General features: G+C 38.8%; 1 protein-coding gene across 1 annotated transcript; it reads left to right on the top strand.

Annotated features, from left to right (window-relative positions):
• Window positions 1-7,181: 7,181 nt before the first annotated feature.
• On the top strand, window positions 7,182-13,585 carry LOC135461314 (galactose-3-O-sulfotransferase 2-like). Its single transcript, XM_064738338.1, has 3 exons — window positions 7,182-7,232; window positions 10,643-10,733; window positions 12,125-13,585. The coding sequence occupies exons 2-3, from the start codon at window positions 10,699-10,701 to the stop codon at window positions 13,194-13,196; spliced, it is 1,107 nt and encodes a 368-aa protein (XP_064594408.1). The 5' UTR covers window positions 7,182-7,232; window positions 10,643-10,698; the 3' UTR covers window positions 13,197-13,585.
• The last annotated feature ends 5,445 nt before the right edge of the window (window positions 13,586-19,030 follow it).

Genomic DNA, 19,030 nt, shown 5'->3' with positions numbered 1-19,030 from the left:
CGGCCAACCCACTCAACAACGTTTGTCTTGAACCGTGTTGGGTACAAGGGCATCATTTTATGGCATCCAGGGCAGAGGTATTAGCGCAATGACCCAGGAGCCTCTTGCCAATACGGTCGCTGTGAAAGCTCATGCTGGCTTTCTCTCCGGCCATACGAGCCAACAACCAGCTCATGGCCGTGGATTTCCCCCAGGCTTTGTCCGGTTTCCTCCCACTATAATGCTGACCGTCGTCGAATAGGCGAAATACTCTTGAGTACGGCGTAAAACAGCAATCAAATGCATAAGTAGATAGATAGATAACGGGTTACTTACCGCCACTTTTTTTTATTGTGTAACGAACACCGGAAAATGATATGTGTTTAAAGTAGGTGTCTGAGTATTTAATTTTCTATGAACCTGAAGCTGTTGTTGTGTATATATTTTAATTGGCAGCTTTATGTGGGTTGTCATTAGAAGATTTGATAACTTTCACCTTTACTGCTGTTGGAACCGAGAACCTGCAGAGCTGCGTGGCGACAGAATGTATGTTGACGACTGGGCCGGTTTCATGAAGAGTACTTAGTGATAAGTAGCCCACAGCTAAGTGTACTTTATATCTCTACAACATACGTTGTCATGATAGTTAAGGGCTTACTAGAACTAAGTGCACTTTGTGAAACTGACCCTTGGCCCTTAATCGCTCGGCACATTCTGTAAACCACGCCAGACTATTCGCAGATTCAGAACTACTATTAACTGAACCCTCACCTTTCTATCCCTCTAGTACAATACCCATGGTAAAGAGCATCCAGTCGTCGGGACATGCGCATCTTCACTTCCGTCGGAAGTGCGAATACTTCCCGGGTAAGGTCAAAGAGTGTCTTTGTCTTCAAAAGAAAAGAGGAATATTTTAAACTCATATTTACGCAATTAGTCTCACATTATTTTTATTAATGTTCTTTAAGATGTGCCGTAAAATGATTTCAGTTTATCGATTCACTGATTTATTGATTTTTAAAATTTTTATTGCATTGTTACTTAACGCCGTGCTCAAGAATGTTTAATTCATTTGACGAAAGTCAGGTTTATGGGTGGAGGAATCGAGATTGTTCATGACAAAATTTAAAGAGCAAGCCAAACCAGCGAGTTCTTGATTTGACCAAGCGACCTGATTTGTTAAAAGCATTTGATACTACCGCTTTTTTCACTTCGTCTGTTACTTGATAACAACAGAGGAATCAGAGAGAGGCCATTTGCCAGTAACTAATGGCGTAATCTTTCATACCATTAGATGAAGGACACCTTGTCTCCATCATTAAACTATTGTAAACATATTAGACCAATGCCTGTGTTTTAAGGCTAAAATTACGCTCTTGTCAATTACAGTTAGTTCTTAAAGACTGTAATGGTTGAAAAGTTGGATAAACTTCCACTATAGAATATGAAATATGTACATATATGTATATTTAATATAATTATAATAATAGTACACGTTTCTTTGGGAGGTAAATAATACAAATGTGCTAAGGCCGTAATTACAGGCCACTTTTATTGCTGCCAGTATGACCGAACAGAAATTGATATTAAACAAAAAATTACATAGAACAAAAAATCCAACCTTTTCGGGGGATATACCATGATTCTTTAGGTAGCAAATGCCAAATTCCTTTAAAGCCGCCATGACTTCATCAGCCAATGCCGTCAGCTGATCACATTCCCGTAACAGAGGCACTTCGCTTCCCCTAACATCTGCTATGTTCAGTATGGAGAAGTCCACGACAGGAAAATCAAAAGATCCCATCTAAAAGGGAAACTTTGTATTAGGGTTAAAACGTCCTACAAAAACTGTACTTACTGGAACTAACGAAGTGAAAGTCAAGTAAAATGTCGAGACATGAATCATTGGTTTATTTGATTTGTGTTGAACGCAGTGCTCAAGATTTTTTCACTCAGTGATATAACGACGATCAGGCTTATGAATGGAGGAAACCGGAGATCCGGGAATAAAACACCGCCCTTCCCTGGGCACATTACAAACATCCTGACTAAAGCCACAGCCAAAGTAATAGCGCCTGTTCCTCATCAGTCCCGGTGAGCCAGTGTTTTAACCGCTCGAGCCAGCGAACTCCTGTCCGGAAATATTGTTATCACTCCACATTTACGTCTAAAATCTACCCTTTATTAAGCGTTACACGTAACAACACAACCTCTACAAAGGAATATGTTGGAAGTCCATATTCTTGCCAGGAAAATGAAGATAGAACTCTTTTCTACTCCATTATTTTTAAAGTCCAAAAGCTCGGTTTCAACGGCAAGAAAATGATGTTAGGAAATTTAAGCAATGTAATCTGTTTGCAGACATAGCAGTGTAGGTTGTGTTAATGCGTGCAGTTTGTTCTGGCCGTTTGTTGGTGCAGCCATTGTAAAACAAATTACTCTCCACGCCAATTGTCCAGCATGCAGGTGGCTTTTGAGTAATTACGACGTCACCCGAGGCAATGAGTTCTTGGTGTCCAAACTAAGCTTATGGAGTTTAACATTATGAAATATTTTCTTTGTAATAGTATGAACGTTCAACATGTCAATATTTAGGGCTTTGTTTGTTACGTGTCACTGACTAAAGGCAATTTTGGTAGCGAGTATAGCTGATTTTACAGACAGCTGAATATAGGTGACTGGCTAAAAGAAATATACTATAGTGTGAAAGGGCTGTAATTTATATGATTAAGGTTTGAAATTCTATCGTTTCATGGTGTTTTTTCCGCTCCTGAAACACAATATCTCAAAAGCCCACTGGAAGTCAGTCTTAAGATAATGGTACAAATGGGTAATGGAACGGATATACAAGTGAAAGCATCACGTAAGTTCCAAATAAATGACATATCAGAAAGAGAATATGTAAAAATTTAGCTTTAGAATGTCAAAGCGTCTCGATATGGAACCCTTTTCTTTGCACTATGTCATGGCACACTGATGTGATGAGAATACGGGCAACATTTCTTAGTGCAGAGACTTAGAAACGATTATTCGCTTAAAACAAAAGAAAACCTAAAGAATGCATTTGTAAGAGTAGTTTCACCTTAGAAGAAAAAAAAATTCAAACTAAAACTTCGTCGAATGCTTACCTTAACGTTCCTACAGGTATCCTTTGCTTCTGTGCGATTACTCTAACAGCGTCTCTCCAAACTGGATAACGTCCCGACCCGACTGTTTCATCAATTCGCACCGCTCTTTATATGCCGCTTATCACCTCACATAAGTTGGTTATCGCAGAGGTTGTCCCCCTCGTGGCCTAATGGATGTATAGCTATCTGTAATGTATAATTACTAGTTCTCACCTTTGCCAGTATACAATGTTTATACAAGATCTTTACAAATAGGACATGAGATTTGGAAACTTTGCACCATAATACATTTGCTTGTCTTTTGCCTATTGATGTACATTTTGGACCTTTCGACCCATGTTTATCAGTCTTTATTTGGACTGTAAACAAATAATGTTATCGCTGACAAATAAACAAGTGTCTTATTTATTTTTTTGCAATTCTTTAATCAAGGCTCTAACGAACATATGCATAAAGCGTTGGACAGGAAAATTCATTCGCTATAGGCGAATTCCATGGAAGCAAAATTTAGGTTACCTGTTATTTTCAGTGACGTGATTTCACTGACCAGCCCTATATCACAATGGTAAAAAATGTCCACCACAAGTGTTGTCATGTGATGGTCATCTTTAATATTGCCCTGCACTCTCTAAACTCGAGTGTGCCAAATTTCCACATCCACAATTATGTGGATTTGTATTTTTGTCACAATACTTTGTTCCATTCGTACACCGTACTTTTTAACGAGCCTTCCGTTTTGGTCAAATGTCGGGAAGTGGTTAAGGTGTGGACTAGTGGTTAATGTGCTAGTGCAGCGCAATGACTTGAGGAGCTTCACACCAATGCGGTCGCTGTGAGTTCAAGTCCAGCTCATGGTTTCATCTCCTGTTATACAGCATAAATTTTGTCAGCAACCTGCGAATGGCCGTGGCTTTCCAAGACATTTATGAGGCAGACAAATTCAGTAAATTTAGTATATTTGCTTAATGATTCAAGTACATCGACAGAAAAGATGAGACGGAGACGATGCTTGCTTTTCGTCATATCGCTTCGTTCCATCGTTCCATCATCGGGCGTTTCTTTGATGGTACAGTAGTATAATGTTGGCCTTAACTGATTTTCGTGAATACTTGATTCACGTAGTAGAGAAACGCCGAGCAAATGACGATTGTTGAAAAATTGTTGCAAGGTGTTTCTCTTACGAAAAGGAGTCCAGTGTTATGCAGCTGCCGATTATTTTTCAAGAATCAACAGCTATAATTCTATTGTCCTCTGGAACGATTTACCGGTCAAAAATGCATTCACTTTCTAACCCTGGCAATACCAGGACTCACCTCCAAGTTACAGTTAACAAGGAACAGTTAGTTCGTGTCGCTTTACGTAAAGAACATCTGCACACATACCGACTTCCATTCACTTGAAGCGCTGGGATAATGCGAAAAAGGTAACGCTGTATATAAGCCGAGCGAATGAGTTTGAACGCTTCATTCGAAACATGGCGAGCTCTGAGGATGCAATATTTTTCGAACACAAAACCGATTTTCACGCCACCAGAGTGACATGGAGGATTCGACGCTCATAAATTCTTACATTCTTACGTCCCGGAGACAGGGAGAAGGACTTTATAGATTCCCCGCTCGCACTGTTCATATGCCCTTAGTGGCAATAAAATGGATAGCTGTTTCCACTGCGCATGCTCGAATTTCAAACATATCCACGTGACCGTGTTATAGCATCATGATCCTCGGTAGTTACACGAAGTCCGTGTGTTTACTCATGGTCATGTGCTTTTGTTTATCACTCAAGAATATTTCACTTATGCGACGTATATGAAACCCACGACCATCCGCAGGCTGCTGTCAGACCTTGTCACGTACGGCCGGAGAGGAAGCCAGCACTTACAGCGACCGCACTGATGATTGGCTCCTAGGTCAGCTAGCCAGCTGAGGCACGGAGGCCCCGAATCGTGGACGACCACTTGTTTAACATACATGTATATTCATCACATATGGGAAAGTTTCTCAGTAGCTTGCCAAAGGTTAACAAATAAATAAGTAAACAGAATTATAATTAGTATAGCCGCAGTACATTTTTCTTTTAATTTTCAGAATAGGTCAAATTGGATGTGTATTTGCAAAAACATCTTGACAGACGACTTTGTTTTTTTGTTTTTACAGTTGCTGGAAAGGAATGGTGATTGGTACTTTCATCTTACCGGTAGTGTGTTATCTTTGGTGGCACGTCCAGGGCAACCATCTCGAATCGACCACAGGTTGTGCTGTTCCACAAAACAGCGTGTTCATGTTGATTTTTTTTTTTTTTTGATTGGTGTTTTACGCCGTACTCAAGAATATTTCACTTATACGACGGCGGCCAGCATTATGGTGGGCGGAAACCGGGCAGAACCCGGGGGAAACCCACGACCATCCGCAGGCTGCTGGCAGACCTTCCCACATACGGCTGGAGAGGAAGCCAGCATGAGCTGGACTTGAACTCACAGCGACCGCATTGGTGAGAGATTCCTGGGTCATTACGCTGCGCTAGCGCGCTAACCAACTGAGCCACGGAGGCCCCTGTTCATGTTGATGATTCCATGGTCTTGAGCGGACACGATTGGTAAGGTGATCTGGCGATATGCAATAACAAACTATCTCAAAGCCATTCTGCAGAAACCGGGACAGCTAGGTAACCAGCTGGAAAGAACTAATCATAAAAAGGACTATTCCCCCCCTCATAAAAGGACTATTATAAGATTGACGTTATATGCTTGGTTTTCTTCAGCGGTATCTCATAACTAGGTATATCTTTAACAATATAACAGTGCCCTTGTGATGTCCTCACGGATAAATGACTTTGCTATGTTATATCACAGTGATACTTCACTCATTTCAAAACGTCTACCTTGAATTGATATTATAATACAAAGACAAGGAATGACAAGGAAATCACTAACACAGAGTATATTTGAGATGAAAGACCGTTAAACACTGTTCTAGAAATTAGTTCCATTATTTTTTAAAAATTTTTCTAATTGATTAAAATGCTTTTCAAGCATCGGATTCTGCAGTGGTTTGTTGTGGCCTATAACTGTACATCAGTATGGTCAGGAAAAGTGACCGTAAATCTACTGTTTCCAATGCAGTTTCTAATGCTCTTCAACATTGCACGCGGTTCGAGAATGACTGTTTTCAAGTCATGCGTTCCTCATTCAATGATTTATTTATTCCTATATTTACTTATTTCTATATTTCTGTACTTATTTATTTATTTGAGGTTTAACCCTTTGGAACTATTTTACTCCTACGACGGTACTGCATTTAGAGGGTGGATGTTCTGCCTCTTCCATGGAGGAATACCAGTTCGTTAACCGCAGAGTGGCCCAAGTCAGTAAAATACAACGCATCCGAAACGAGAGTGACGTCCACAATGGTCTTTATTGTAGAGTGATCTGCAACTCCCAGTAGCGCTACCTGTTTCTAACTTGAATCTCTGACGTATGGTAAAAAGCTGTCAAGAAATAAGAAAAACGAATCACCACGATACAAGCCACCCTACAAATGGCGTTACGTTACATTCTTCGTTAGGCTAACCAAAGTATTGTCCCCTTAATTTAGTGACCGAGAGAGTAGTTCCCCCTAATTTAATAAAAACTGAACGGGCTTGTCTACGCCCATGAGCTAATGTTTACATTATTTTAGATTAATAGTTTTCACTTATGAATGCAAGGCAGCAACTTCAGAAAATGTCATAATATCTCTGTGAAAACATTTCTACTATACCCTACCTGTCTTCATCATAAGTACATTTCTTTCAGAAGTATCTCACAAGTTATCTAATGTGCATGCTGTTGTTGTAGTGGTGCAACATGCATGTCAAAAATTGTACTTCAGTATTATTTTACAAATAAAACATCATAAACCGTGTGACATTTATGGCAATCAATTTCTTAATAATACTGACACTGTGGTATACATAAACCTATGCAGATCTGACTGAGAAAATAAAACGTGCTCTCATTTCACAGTAGACATGTCAAGCGCACCTCTAACACAGAAGAGTTCTAAAATATTATGATAGTATGTACAAGGAAGTAAACTGTTACTTACAAACAGCACAGTGGAGAAAATCTGACTCTGACCCTGCAAGGTAATTCATGTTACGGTGGCACCAATGTCATTCATATACGTTCTTGTAACACACTTATGAGAATCTATAATACATGCGGCTGTATCCTGGATATCCATAAAGCTTTTGTAACACACGTGTGGGATTATATTATACAGCTGTTTATATCTCAGATAGTGTATGGCGCCTTTGCATTACACATAAATATCTTTGTAACACATTTATGTGTCCTAGATTCATAATGCTCTTGAAATATACTTATGTGAATATATTGTACACATGTCTGTATCCTAGATTATCCATAAACAATGTGGAACATTTATGTAACATTATGATAAGTGTTTTTGTAGTTTGGATTAGTCATAAATATCTGGGAAAAACACCTATAAATGTGAATCTTTGATACATGTGTCTGTATCAGGAGTTATTCATTAAGCTTTTTGTAACACATTTTAGTATTATTATCATTGATACATGTGTGTGTACAGTAGATTATTCAAATATCGTTTTCAGCACACTTACGTGAATACATATTCAAATGGACTGACCCCAGAGTATTTATCTTACATGACGTTTGCGGTTCAAAGTATCCAAAAAGAAATTCAGCCCGCTTCCTCATTGGCCAACAGATAAATAAAACAAATCGGACTCAAAAGGAAAGAGTTGTATTGGCTTGAATTGAAATTAATTCACCTTAATTTATTTCATGTAATCGTGTTGTGTGCCTGATAAATAACGTTCTTTTTTCTCCCACTATCACAGTTGTTGACAGTGTCTTTTTTCTCTCACTATCACAGTAGTGGACAGTGTATTTTTTTCACTTACTGTCACAGTAGTGGACAGTGTCGTTTTTTCTCTCACTGTCACAGGAACGGACAGTATCTTTTTTCTCTCTCACAGTAGTGAACAGGGTATTTTTTCTCTCTCACTAACACAGTAGTGGAAGACTGTTCTTTTTCGCTCACTATCGCAGTAGTGGACAGTGTCCTTTTTCTGTCACTATCACAGAGGTGGACAGTGTGTTTTTTTCTCTCACTATCACAGAAGTGGACAGTGTCTTTTTTCTCTCATTATCACAGTAGTGGACAGTGTCTTTTTTCTCTCATTATGACAGTATTAGACAGTGTCTATTTCTCTGTCACTATCACAGTAGTGGACAGTGTCTTTTTTCTATCTCACTATCACAGTAGAGAAGAGTGTCATGGTGCACACGGAAGTTGTATTCGAACAGGCGCTATAGTCATGGAGTAGTGGCCTCAAATGAGGAAGATTAAGAATGCAGTACGGCGATAAATGATATACATTTATACAGGTTATTTTCAAGAAAGTATCGAACAGCGGTGTCCATTTTGGTCAACCCCCAGCTGAATGACGCTGATAGGGTCGTTTGTATTGTCATCAGGAGTGAGGGGTTGTGTTAATAAAAAAGCACAATTAAAACGCTTACCTGATATATTATTACTTATTTCCAGTTATATCCTATACAGGTGTCTGACTCCATAACCCGGGTCATCTATTCACCAGTTTTTTTTAACTGGTGGTCATGCTAGGATGATTTTTTGATATGTTGTAGAGAAAACATCTCAAGTTGCATGTGGAGGTATGGCATGGTATCACGTGAAAGTTGGGGCATATATATTTTTGAGGTTGAAGTTGACAAATTTACAACATGAATAGTAAGGAATACCAAAGCCCTCGTGTAACATGTAGACGGCCACTGGACACTTGTGCATTTGGGATGTTTTGTCGATTGATCCATTCCCTGTATCATCCGCCGATCCCCAAACTATCAAAATGTCTCAGCCGAATCCAAATGAGACTTATAAAAGCATTCTTGGTTGTTAAGTTCTAAAATCTTATGTAAGAGGTAGGCTGTTGTGTTACATTACAGTAACGTAAATTGTATTGTAACACTATTGCGTTGCCAAGTGGTTAGCGTCGTAGTGCAGTACAATGACCCCCGAGCCTCCCACTAATGCGGCCTTCGTGAATTCCAGCTCGTGCTAGCTTCGTCTCCAGTCGTACGTGTACGTAGGAAAGTCTGCCAGCAAACTCCGAATGGTCATGGGTTTTCCGCGCAGTCTGCTCTGTTTCCTAACACCATAATGCTGACCGCTGTCATAAAAGTGAAATATTCTTGAGTATGGCTTTAAACAACAATTATATAAATAAAAATATAAATAAATAAAAGTATAAATAAATGAGATGTTAAAGGTGGAGCAAACATAAAAAGTTCGGATGAGAGAGTGCGACAAGTTAATTGTCAATATGGCCTTTTATGTCTTTTTTGATTTTTCTTCAAACAGAAAAAGACACAATCTTTTGTATGGTGGTGTCGCTTGATATATATTGTTTTTGTGTAATAATGTTATAAATGAGTATGTAACACATGTTTTATAAATACTTAAGCACTACAATTTGGTCTTTTCAGCTAACAAATGTGCACAATCCAGATTTTGATTATTTATATTTTGAATGTATTCATAAATATTAAATTCATGTGTTTGAATATGAATAACAAATTTACATTCAAGTAAATATGTTAAACATGCATCATATCCTTATATAGAACACTCGCCACGATATGGCTGAAATATTGCCGATGTGGCGTTAAGTCATAATCATTCATTCATTTTATAGAACATTACTATGCAAAAACGATACACTCAAAAATTAATCTGTTAATTTTAACACAAAGTCTTGTTTGAGTGATACTGGAATGTATCCTGTTATTATAACACAATATTGTGTCATATTCAACATAATAGTTTGTTAATCTAATAGACTCGTTATGCTAATTAATATAATACATGTGTTATACTTAACAGAATAATCTGTTGCAATAACAGAATACATTCTAACAAATTAACTTTTTGGGTATTTATACCAAATTGTAGTTCCAAAAACCCAGCACACAACTGTTTTTTCTCAAATACCCTTTTCTTCTGAAAAAAATAAAAATAAAAAAATATATTAAAGACCATTTCTTCTACTTTAAATTTAACATAATATTATGTTTTTTGAGTAATGCTACCATAAGTTTAGCCACTTTTAACAGAATAGTTTTAGACTGTAAACACGCACGTGGACGACTCGTAAGCCCCTTTTCTCAAACCAGTTTAATGATGAATGTGACCTACATATACGCTGAGGAGTGCACAAAATCCATGTGGTACTACTTTGTAAGCTGTAATCTAGGACTTATACAAGGTGACTCTTTCCCCGTAACACTTCGGTAAGCCCAGGTGTTGGCAGCTCAATAATTTTGTGCATTTCTTTAGCTTATAGATATAGCTGATAGGGATTTAAGGCGGACGCAAGAGGATAAGTTGTCTTGAACTTCTATTTCAGTCCACATTGTGACGTAGCACTACATATGTACATCTGTGACCAGCGTGTATATCCTTATATCTTATACTTTACTCTGTCAGGGTTCAGTGCGATCCGATAGAAGCGTCGTTAAGGCTAGCTGGCCTGACTAATTTCGATGGCATGTTCAAGACTAAACGCCGCTACCGTAAGGTTGGTATATATACGGTTGATTTTGCTTGTTTGAATGTGGGTCGACCACGTGGTTATTGTTGTATTTTATTCTGAAATCCAGTTCAGCTTTCTTCCAGTCAGGTAAGCGTTTTTCATGTGGTTTTAAGGTGTGCACATTGTTTTTCGGGACTGGCGAAGTTTGGTGCAGGGTCAGCTTTCAACGCATTATCCCGCGAGATCAGCAATGCTCCACGCTACAATGTGAATCGAGAATTTCATAGTGACGTGAGATATTTTTACTGATAGGCTATCTGCTTACTGTCGTATTCTGTAAGACGGGTCAGAAATTGGAGGCCACGTGACCACCCTTTCGTGTCTAAAACAAAATGGCCATCTAATGTTATAACACTGGGGAAAAGGTCACTTTTTACCACTTCGCTGTACAAAATAACATCACCAAAGCTCTGCACAAATACTCAGGCTATCTGGAAAGCTTAAAATTATACAAATCCAACGGATACAAGATCGCTCACAGCGATTCAAAAATAGGCATTTTCCTGTGCAATAACGTTAGAAGGACCATTTTCTTCCAAAACACCGTTTGTTACCTAGGAGATCCCGTGATCTCTAGCTTCAGATGCGTCTTACAGGATATAGGTATGAATTAAGTTAGGAGTTCGCTTTTCACGCATTTTCCCACGAGATCAGGAATGCTCAAAGATGCACTGTGGACGAGAATCCCTTAGCCACATGGTATATATTTGGGACTGTTTTGTCATTGTCACTGTCGTGGAGAGAGTATGTCTATGGTAGCTATAGCTGTCTTTTGGGCATAGCAACGATTGGTTAGTCAGTGGGTTGGTTAGTCAGTGGATTGGTTAGTCTGTCTTTGCCTGATGCTGATTAAAGAGATTTTAAACAGGGTCAAAAGGCAACACTATCCTGCTACTAACAGGACAATATTCCTGCATGTGATTTGTCTCATTCTACCAGAAACTTATTACATTAATTCTTTGTGAATTATGACCTTCAGTTCCATGCCGTAATTAAAAGCAAAATATATGTACTTATATTCTGATATTTACTCTGTCTTCAATAAATTAGTGACATGTTATGTAAGTAATGAGATCACCTCGACCAGTTAGTTATGTGCAAGCGTGGATTTATATTAAAATACTGACAAGGAACAACACTATTAGAATGCAGTTAATTTACGACAATGTGGGAAAAACAAACAAAATGTATGCCATTTCAAATTTATTGTAAAAAAGAGAATTATGAAGTGTATTCTTGATATACACAAGACTCATTTTGTGGGAAACCGTGTAATTCCCGGCTGACTAAAGGTATAACACTGATGACATGTTTGCGAAAACTTTAATCTTGCTGTTTTTGTTTATTTGTTTATTTATTTATTTTCATGGTCAAAGTCAGTGGAAGCGTAATATAAAAACGTCTGTATACGTGGTTGTTGTTTTCATCCTGGGGCATTATCTTTGGAGGATGTTGATAGGCTATCCTGTAAGTGTGAACACTGCCAGCCTTACTGATACTGATCCTCACCGGCGCGTGTTTTTGCTCACGATTCCTTTCACCGAAGCAAGGGAAACAATTGGGTCAGTTATCTGGCGCTATACAATAACACATGGTCTGTCAACCATTCTTACAAAAGGAGGTGAATCAACAGATCGGCTGGGTACAAGCCCAAAGGCTCAGAACTCCTTTTTACGGCCGTATCACACCGCCGTCACAGAGCTGATCTACAACCCGACTATTCTTCGCCAATTTTTACGGGTGAATACGCCCTACATTACCGTCCTCAGGCATCCGCTGGTTCATCTTCAGTCCGCCATCCAAAACCCCAATACTAAGGATGGCAAGTCTACTACCATCAGTGTTAAAGACTTCCTTGAAAACCCAGGTCGTTTTGAAAAACAGTGGGCTCAACAGATTTCCCTAACGAATAATCCTTACGCCCGATATTTTGGTATGCCCCCGGACTGTTTTCACAACGATTCCTTGATAAAGGAACTGATATCGACAATAGACAGAGATTTCTCCGCAGTGCTGATTCTGGAGAAAATGGACGAATCTCTTGTTATGTTTAGGAGAGTCATGCGCTGGTCGTACAAAGACATCAGTTATAATCTGAAACAAAAACCTGAAATTTTTCCGGATATGATGCAAATGGAAGACATCGTTGCCAAACACCGCGCATGGGCAGAAGCGGATTATGCAATATATGAGCATTTCAACAATAAACTTAATGAATACGTTCAAAGAGGTGGGGAGACATTTGCCGTCGAAGTGTCAAAATTTAGACAAGCGTTAACAACCGTAAACGACTTTTGTGGCCATGCTTTAAGACAAAAGGGTGTGCATGAGGTAGAGTTCAGTGACTGGAGTGGTAATGTCACGTTTTCACTGACTGACTGTAAACTTCTTCAGGCAAACGAAGGAACACTGAGGAATATCCTCGCAAAGAGACAGGTGCGAATCTAGAAACCATATTTGAAATAAGTTCTAGTTATATATATCTGAATAAGCATACTTTTTTGATTCTTGTTACGTGAGAAAGTGAATGATATGTGAAAAACAGCGGGAGGGGAATTCCTTTCTTTCTAAATGTGGGGCACGCTGGCCCATTTGATTTAGGGCATATTCATACAAATCCCTTGTAAAATATTTTCTTAAGATCCAGGGAATATTGAATGTCGTATTCTATTCAATATGCTTTAAAAGAGGAAGTAATTTCCTCGCTTGGCGTTCAGCATGAAGGGGATAGTGCAACGACTGGTTGACCCACATCAGTATAATGGCTCGGGCGGGGCCGCTTACTTACCTTAGGTAAGTCGTCTCTGCGAAGCAGCACTAGATAAAAGAGAGGTGGAAATCCGTCCTGCAACAAGGAGGCACACCACATACACCTTAAGGATTCCTTCGTCGTCATATGACTAAAAAATTGTTGAGCACGACGTTATACCCCAAGCTCTCACTCACTCTATTCCATATGACTAGGGAACTATGTCAATCCTTTACGTTTGTGCAAAAGGTGGTAGCCTCCGGAGGGGTTGTTCTTGTACCAGTAATTCTGACCCCTTTTAAATCGTTATAAAATTACAATACAACTTTTGTAGTGCTTGCCTCTAAGATGAGAGCAGTTCTGACCTAGTTATCGCGGACGCCAGAGAAAACATCTCGGCTTGAACACTGGGTTTCAATAATTTTACTGTATTTCATAAAAGAAAACAGAAAAGCATCCTCTCTATGTGAGAAAGACAGAAGGGCAAAATTAAAAATCTCCTGTTCTAAAAATTTAGAGAAAAAAAATTTACCGTAAGATTTAATTAATTGTAAACGTTGTCCGATGAGATGCCTTCTTCTCATTCCCTTAAACCGTTTGGGATACCTAATGAATTTTTACACTGACTCTACTATTTGTTATCTAGCAACTACATACTGACGAAACGCTCAATATACGACATAAAAATGTAATTGAATAATTTGAACAGCGTGTCTAAGTAGGTTCAAGGTCAGAGATGAATGCTATTTGCGTCGATACGATATGCTGCTGTTTGACATAATTTGTGATACCGCCGTTGTATATTACACGGCTTGTAAATCAACTGATTTTACGTCTGTGGTGGTCCGTAAACACTGTTCCACAACACTGCGTGGAACGGCCATTCGGCCACACATAAATAAATCGTTGTAAATGATCTGAAAATGATGTCACAGCTTAGGCCGCGAAATCTGATAGCAACGTGTTTGATTGGATAAAATTCTCAAGATTGCTGCCTTAATTCACATCAGTCATGTGTGCAGTATTGTCATTTTGTTGTATATGTTATTCGTTGAAATTTCAATAAAATAATAAAGTATGATACTTTTCAGAGAGCTTGGCTATCCAGATTTCGATTGAAATGTGTTTAAGCCAGGTGCTGTCTTGTCCTTTAAAACCCCTCTTTTACTGGTACATTTGTGGAACACTTTTGTACAAAATTGCTGCTTTTAATGTTTACATATGTACAGATCTTTTGTACATATGTGGAATAAATATTTATTTGTACATATGTATGTACAAGAGATTTGCATATATGTGCAGTAGATCTATATGTACATATATACAAAATAATATGACACATTTACAATTATAGTGCACATGTGCTATTGGAGTATAAATACCAAAATGGCTTGCCATGGTGAACACTACATAAGTCCACTTGCGTGATATTGTTATATTTGTGTGATACGTGTACGACGTTATACGACAATAAAGATTACTGCTTTTCAAAAATTTAAAGAGACAGTTTTTACCAATTGGCAAAGCCATGGCTCATGTGTCAAATATATGCTACTTGTACATACAGAAGTATACTCATGGTCGAGTTTGCGGTTCTTCTTAAGCCATGGCGCTAGGTGGCGTGTAATTTGCTACTGTTTAAGCATTTACATGAACAGCTAGAATAAAACCCTGACTGAGGCAAATTTACAAGAGGCCGTATTTCACCGGTTACATGTGACTATTTGCCAGCTATCACACCGTCGGCGCTGCTCTGGTTTTACTCTCTGTTTCATTTATTTATTTATTTGATTGGTGTTTTACGCCGTACCCGAAAATATTTCAGGCCAGCATTATGTTGGAAGGAATCTCACTTTGCTCTCTGTGCTGTACGTCTGTAATGATATTGTATGCATTTATGATCAATAAACAGATGTGCTCCCAAGGGTCTGTTTCAGAAGTCATATGATACCGTGGAGTTTCATCTCAGTTTTTTTGCCCACTGCGGAAAATAGAATTGCCCATAAATTGCAATAGATAATTATTTGTCTTATTTGGGACATTTTAATAAATGAGTCTAAACCTTTTTTTCTTTTCATTTTATCGCATAAATATCTGGTTTGGACATTGGTACAGCGAAATCTGTATATATAGTCTAAACAGTTAACATTTATATATAGCTTTTAAATTCTTGAAGCAGCTAACAGAAATGATCAAATGGTTTGCGTTGTACAATGATTTGTGACATGATCCATACCCTTTCATCTGTTTGACAGAATTAAGTACAATTTCAGCTCATTCTGAAGTTGCATCCATGAAAAAGATCGATTTGCTTTGTGTAAGTAATCAATTTACATGCTATAAATTGTTTGCTTGTTTGATTACTTGAATTTTTTTCTGTCATAATTCCTTGTCTCATCACCGTGACCCTAGTGTTTGGCGTTGTTAAAGATTTCTTTACAAAATGTGTTAGTGGTGGCCGTGAAGGAAAGCGAAAGTATAGAGCTGAAAGGAGTATGACCTGAGAAACCTTATGACTCGAACGCGCAGCCGAATCATCGAGAACTGGATTCGAACCTACGATCGCATTGTTAAGGTACCGATAGATCGCGGACAGAATAACGCTGTGTCTAATAGCACCAGCGAAGTTTCTGTGCCGAGTGCACAGCTCCTTCACAACTAAATGTACAAAAGCGCAAGACGAGTCCCACCAAGGGGACAATACTCTGCTAGGCACTATCGCAATGCCAAAGAAAAGCAAGTATTCGTGTTCCGTCTGGCAATTTTGAATGGCAGTTTTTAAAAAAAAAATCCTGAAACCGGATTTAGCTCGCAATCACGACCAAAATGTGAACAACCAGTGATCGGCACATGGCGAAGTTGTGCACAAATATTTTTCCAAATCTCTGCATAACGTATCCTTCGTAATGATGCTGACAAACAGGCAGACAAAACTAACGCCAGAAAAAGCATAACCTCGTTGATGGAGGTGGTAAGCACGCCTGCGCAGCACAAGACCCAGGAGCCTCTCAACAATGCGCTGAAGTCTAGCTCATGCTGGCTTCCTCTCCGCTCGTACGTGGGGTCTGTCAGTAGCCTGCGGATGGTTGTGGGTTCCCCCCGTGCTCTCCCACCATAAAGCTGGCCGCCGTCGAGTACGTGAGATATTGAGTACGGTGTAAAACACCTTTCAAATAAATAAAACTGATGTATCCAAGTCCCCTGTTACGCAGCGTTACACAGATTGCCGACTATAGCTATAAACTATTTCTAAGGGAAGCCTACAAATGTTCATCGGGAGTTGTCACACTGGTTGACCCTGTAGCGTATGTAACAGTGAAAAAGACGCCTTTGTTTTCTTATTTCTGGTTTATTTGCAATCTGAACAGAGAAGGTAATTGATGTAATTAGTCGCCTTTTTTCCCCAGAATAATTATCTATCGAGATGTTATTGGTGACTGTGTAATGTTCCTGTGCGCATGTCTTTGCAGCGATGAATCATGATCATATCAGTTATTTACTCCTGGGTTTACATGATAAACGAGACATATATATATATATATATATATATATACATTTTCTCACTACCTGAATAACACTTTTATTGGCGCGTGCAAATATTAAATATACTTTAAAGATATTTACATTATATAGATATTTACACACATGTAAATATATTTACATTCATTCTTTTATTTATTTATTGTTGTTTAAAGAATTTTTCACTTTTACCTTGGCGATCAGTATTACTCGGGGTAAACCATTGTCCTTTGGCAAGTTACTGACGAACTTTCTCAGGTGTGATATACAGTTATGCACACCGTATTAGTGGAAAACATGTGGTCCTCAAGAACCATTAAACTGCACAGCCGGTCACATGACCATGCATTATTGGCTGCTTATCACTTAAACTCCATACACTAAGAGTGAGAATGAAAGAATTCACAAATTCCGCGTGCATGATCGAAATTGAGTCTGTAGCCCGTGTGTCCTAGTAACTGAAATCCTCTGATGAAAGAAGAAATGATATTTCTACATATACATGTATTTATTCAAATGATAACTGAGTTACCTGAAGGATCAATTATATAATCAAACGATAGCAATCATTCAGCCATTCATGTGATCAATCAATAGTTATATCTGGCATGCTTGTAAAACTGTCATATGGTATTCATTTACGTTTATAAATAGAGGCCTACTTATCCCATGCAATGATGCACTAGTTTTCTTTAATTTTTTGAGTGACATAAAACATAATCCAACCGAAAGCCCTTAATTAGGTTTGTAGTAATGGTGAAGTCAGGCATAACGTTAGTCCCGGTGATTACACATCGCAACATCAGCGATTCTACATACCGGTACATATATAGGGGCCCTACTAACTTTCAAACCTGAAGTCACGCGACTCGTCCGGTTTCACGAAACTTCTTAAGTTTTTTAGCTCCATGACCGACTTACACAAAATTTACCCACTTCAGCAATTTACTGAACTCAGGGAATATCGTGAAGCTGAGCCGTGAGCTTTTAACTCCGTGTTCTTTGTAACCCCATCTCAGTTTAAGGGGATGTACCGTCGCGTATAAGTCACCTTACGAATCTTCACGTAAGTACTTCAGGGGGTGTTCCGTCGCGTATAAGTCACCTTACGAATCTTCACAAAGATAATTCAGGGGGTGTACCGTCGCGTATAAGTCACCTTACGAACTTCACGTAGATAATTCAAGGGGTGTACCGTCGCGTATAAGTCACCTTACGAATCTTCACGTAGATAATTCAGGGGGTGTAGGCCTACCGTCGCGTGTAAGTCACCTTACGAATCTTCACGTAGATAATTCAGGGGGTGTACCGTCGCGTGTAAGTCACCTTACGAATCTTCACGTAGATAATTCAGGGGGTGTACCGTCGCGTGTAAGTCACCTTACGAATCTTCACGTAGATAATTCAGGGGCTGTACCGTCGCGTGTAAGTCACCTTACGAATCTTCACGTAGATAATTCAGGGGGTGTACCGTCGCGCATAAGTCACCTTACGAATCTTTATGTAGATAATTCAGGGGGTGTACCGTCGCGTATAACCTTACGAATCTTCAGGTAGATAATTCAGTTTCTTTCTCTGCTTCGGAAGGTAGCTTTATTCAGTTTATGGATCAAGTAGTTAGGAATCGAGTAAAGGTTCTTAACAAAAATTCCATTACACTTTCAAAAGAGATAGTGATGCAACTTTCCAGCATTTTTCTCGCCACGATATGGCTGAAATATTGCCGATGTGGCGTTAAGCCATAATCATTCATTCCAGCATTTTGCAGTGTGAAGTTACAGGCTGTAAGCATTTCTGTATCACACGAAGCTGTTCAAATTCGCCATATTTTCTTGTAATATTACACTCATCGTGCATGTCAACAAACATCGTTTCTTGTTGTATGTTTTACGCACTGAAAACTGTTTTATATATCAAAAGTAAACTTAGTGTAAACAGGCACTTTTTACTGTGAATGAACTGTTGTTTATATGGCAGTATGACCATGAGAAGGAAAGACGAAAGCTATGAAGAG

Source organism: Liolophura sinensis, chromosome 1 (assembly GCF_032854445.1).
Source record: "Liolophura sinensis isolate JHLJ2023 chromosome 1, CUHK_Ljap_v2, whole genome shotgun sequence".
Lineage (NCBI taxonomy): Eukaryota > Metazoa > Mollusca > Polyplacophora > Chitonida > Chitonidae > Liolophura > Liolophura sinensis.
This window is presented reverse-complemented; position numbering and strand designations above follow the sequence as displayed.

What these genes read in the sequence shown, in the direction of transcription:
- LOC135461314 (XM_064738338.1), top strand. Translation starts at nt 10,699, where the DNA reads ATGGCATGTTCAAGACTAAACGCCGCTACCGTAAG. An exon ending in CTAAACGCCGCTACCGTAAG is followed by an intron (nt 10,734 to 12,124) that starts GTTGGTATATAT and finishes TCATGGTCAAAG; the next exon opens with TCAGTGGAAGCGTAATATAA.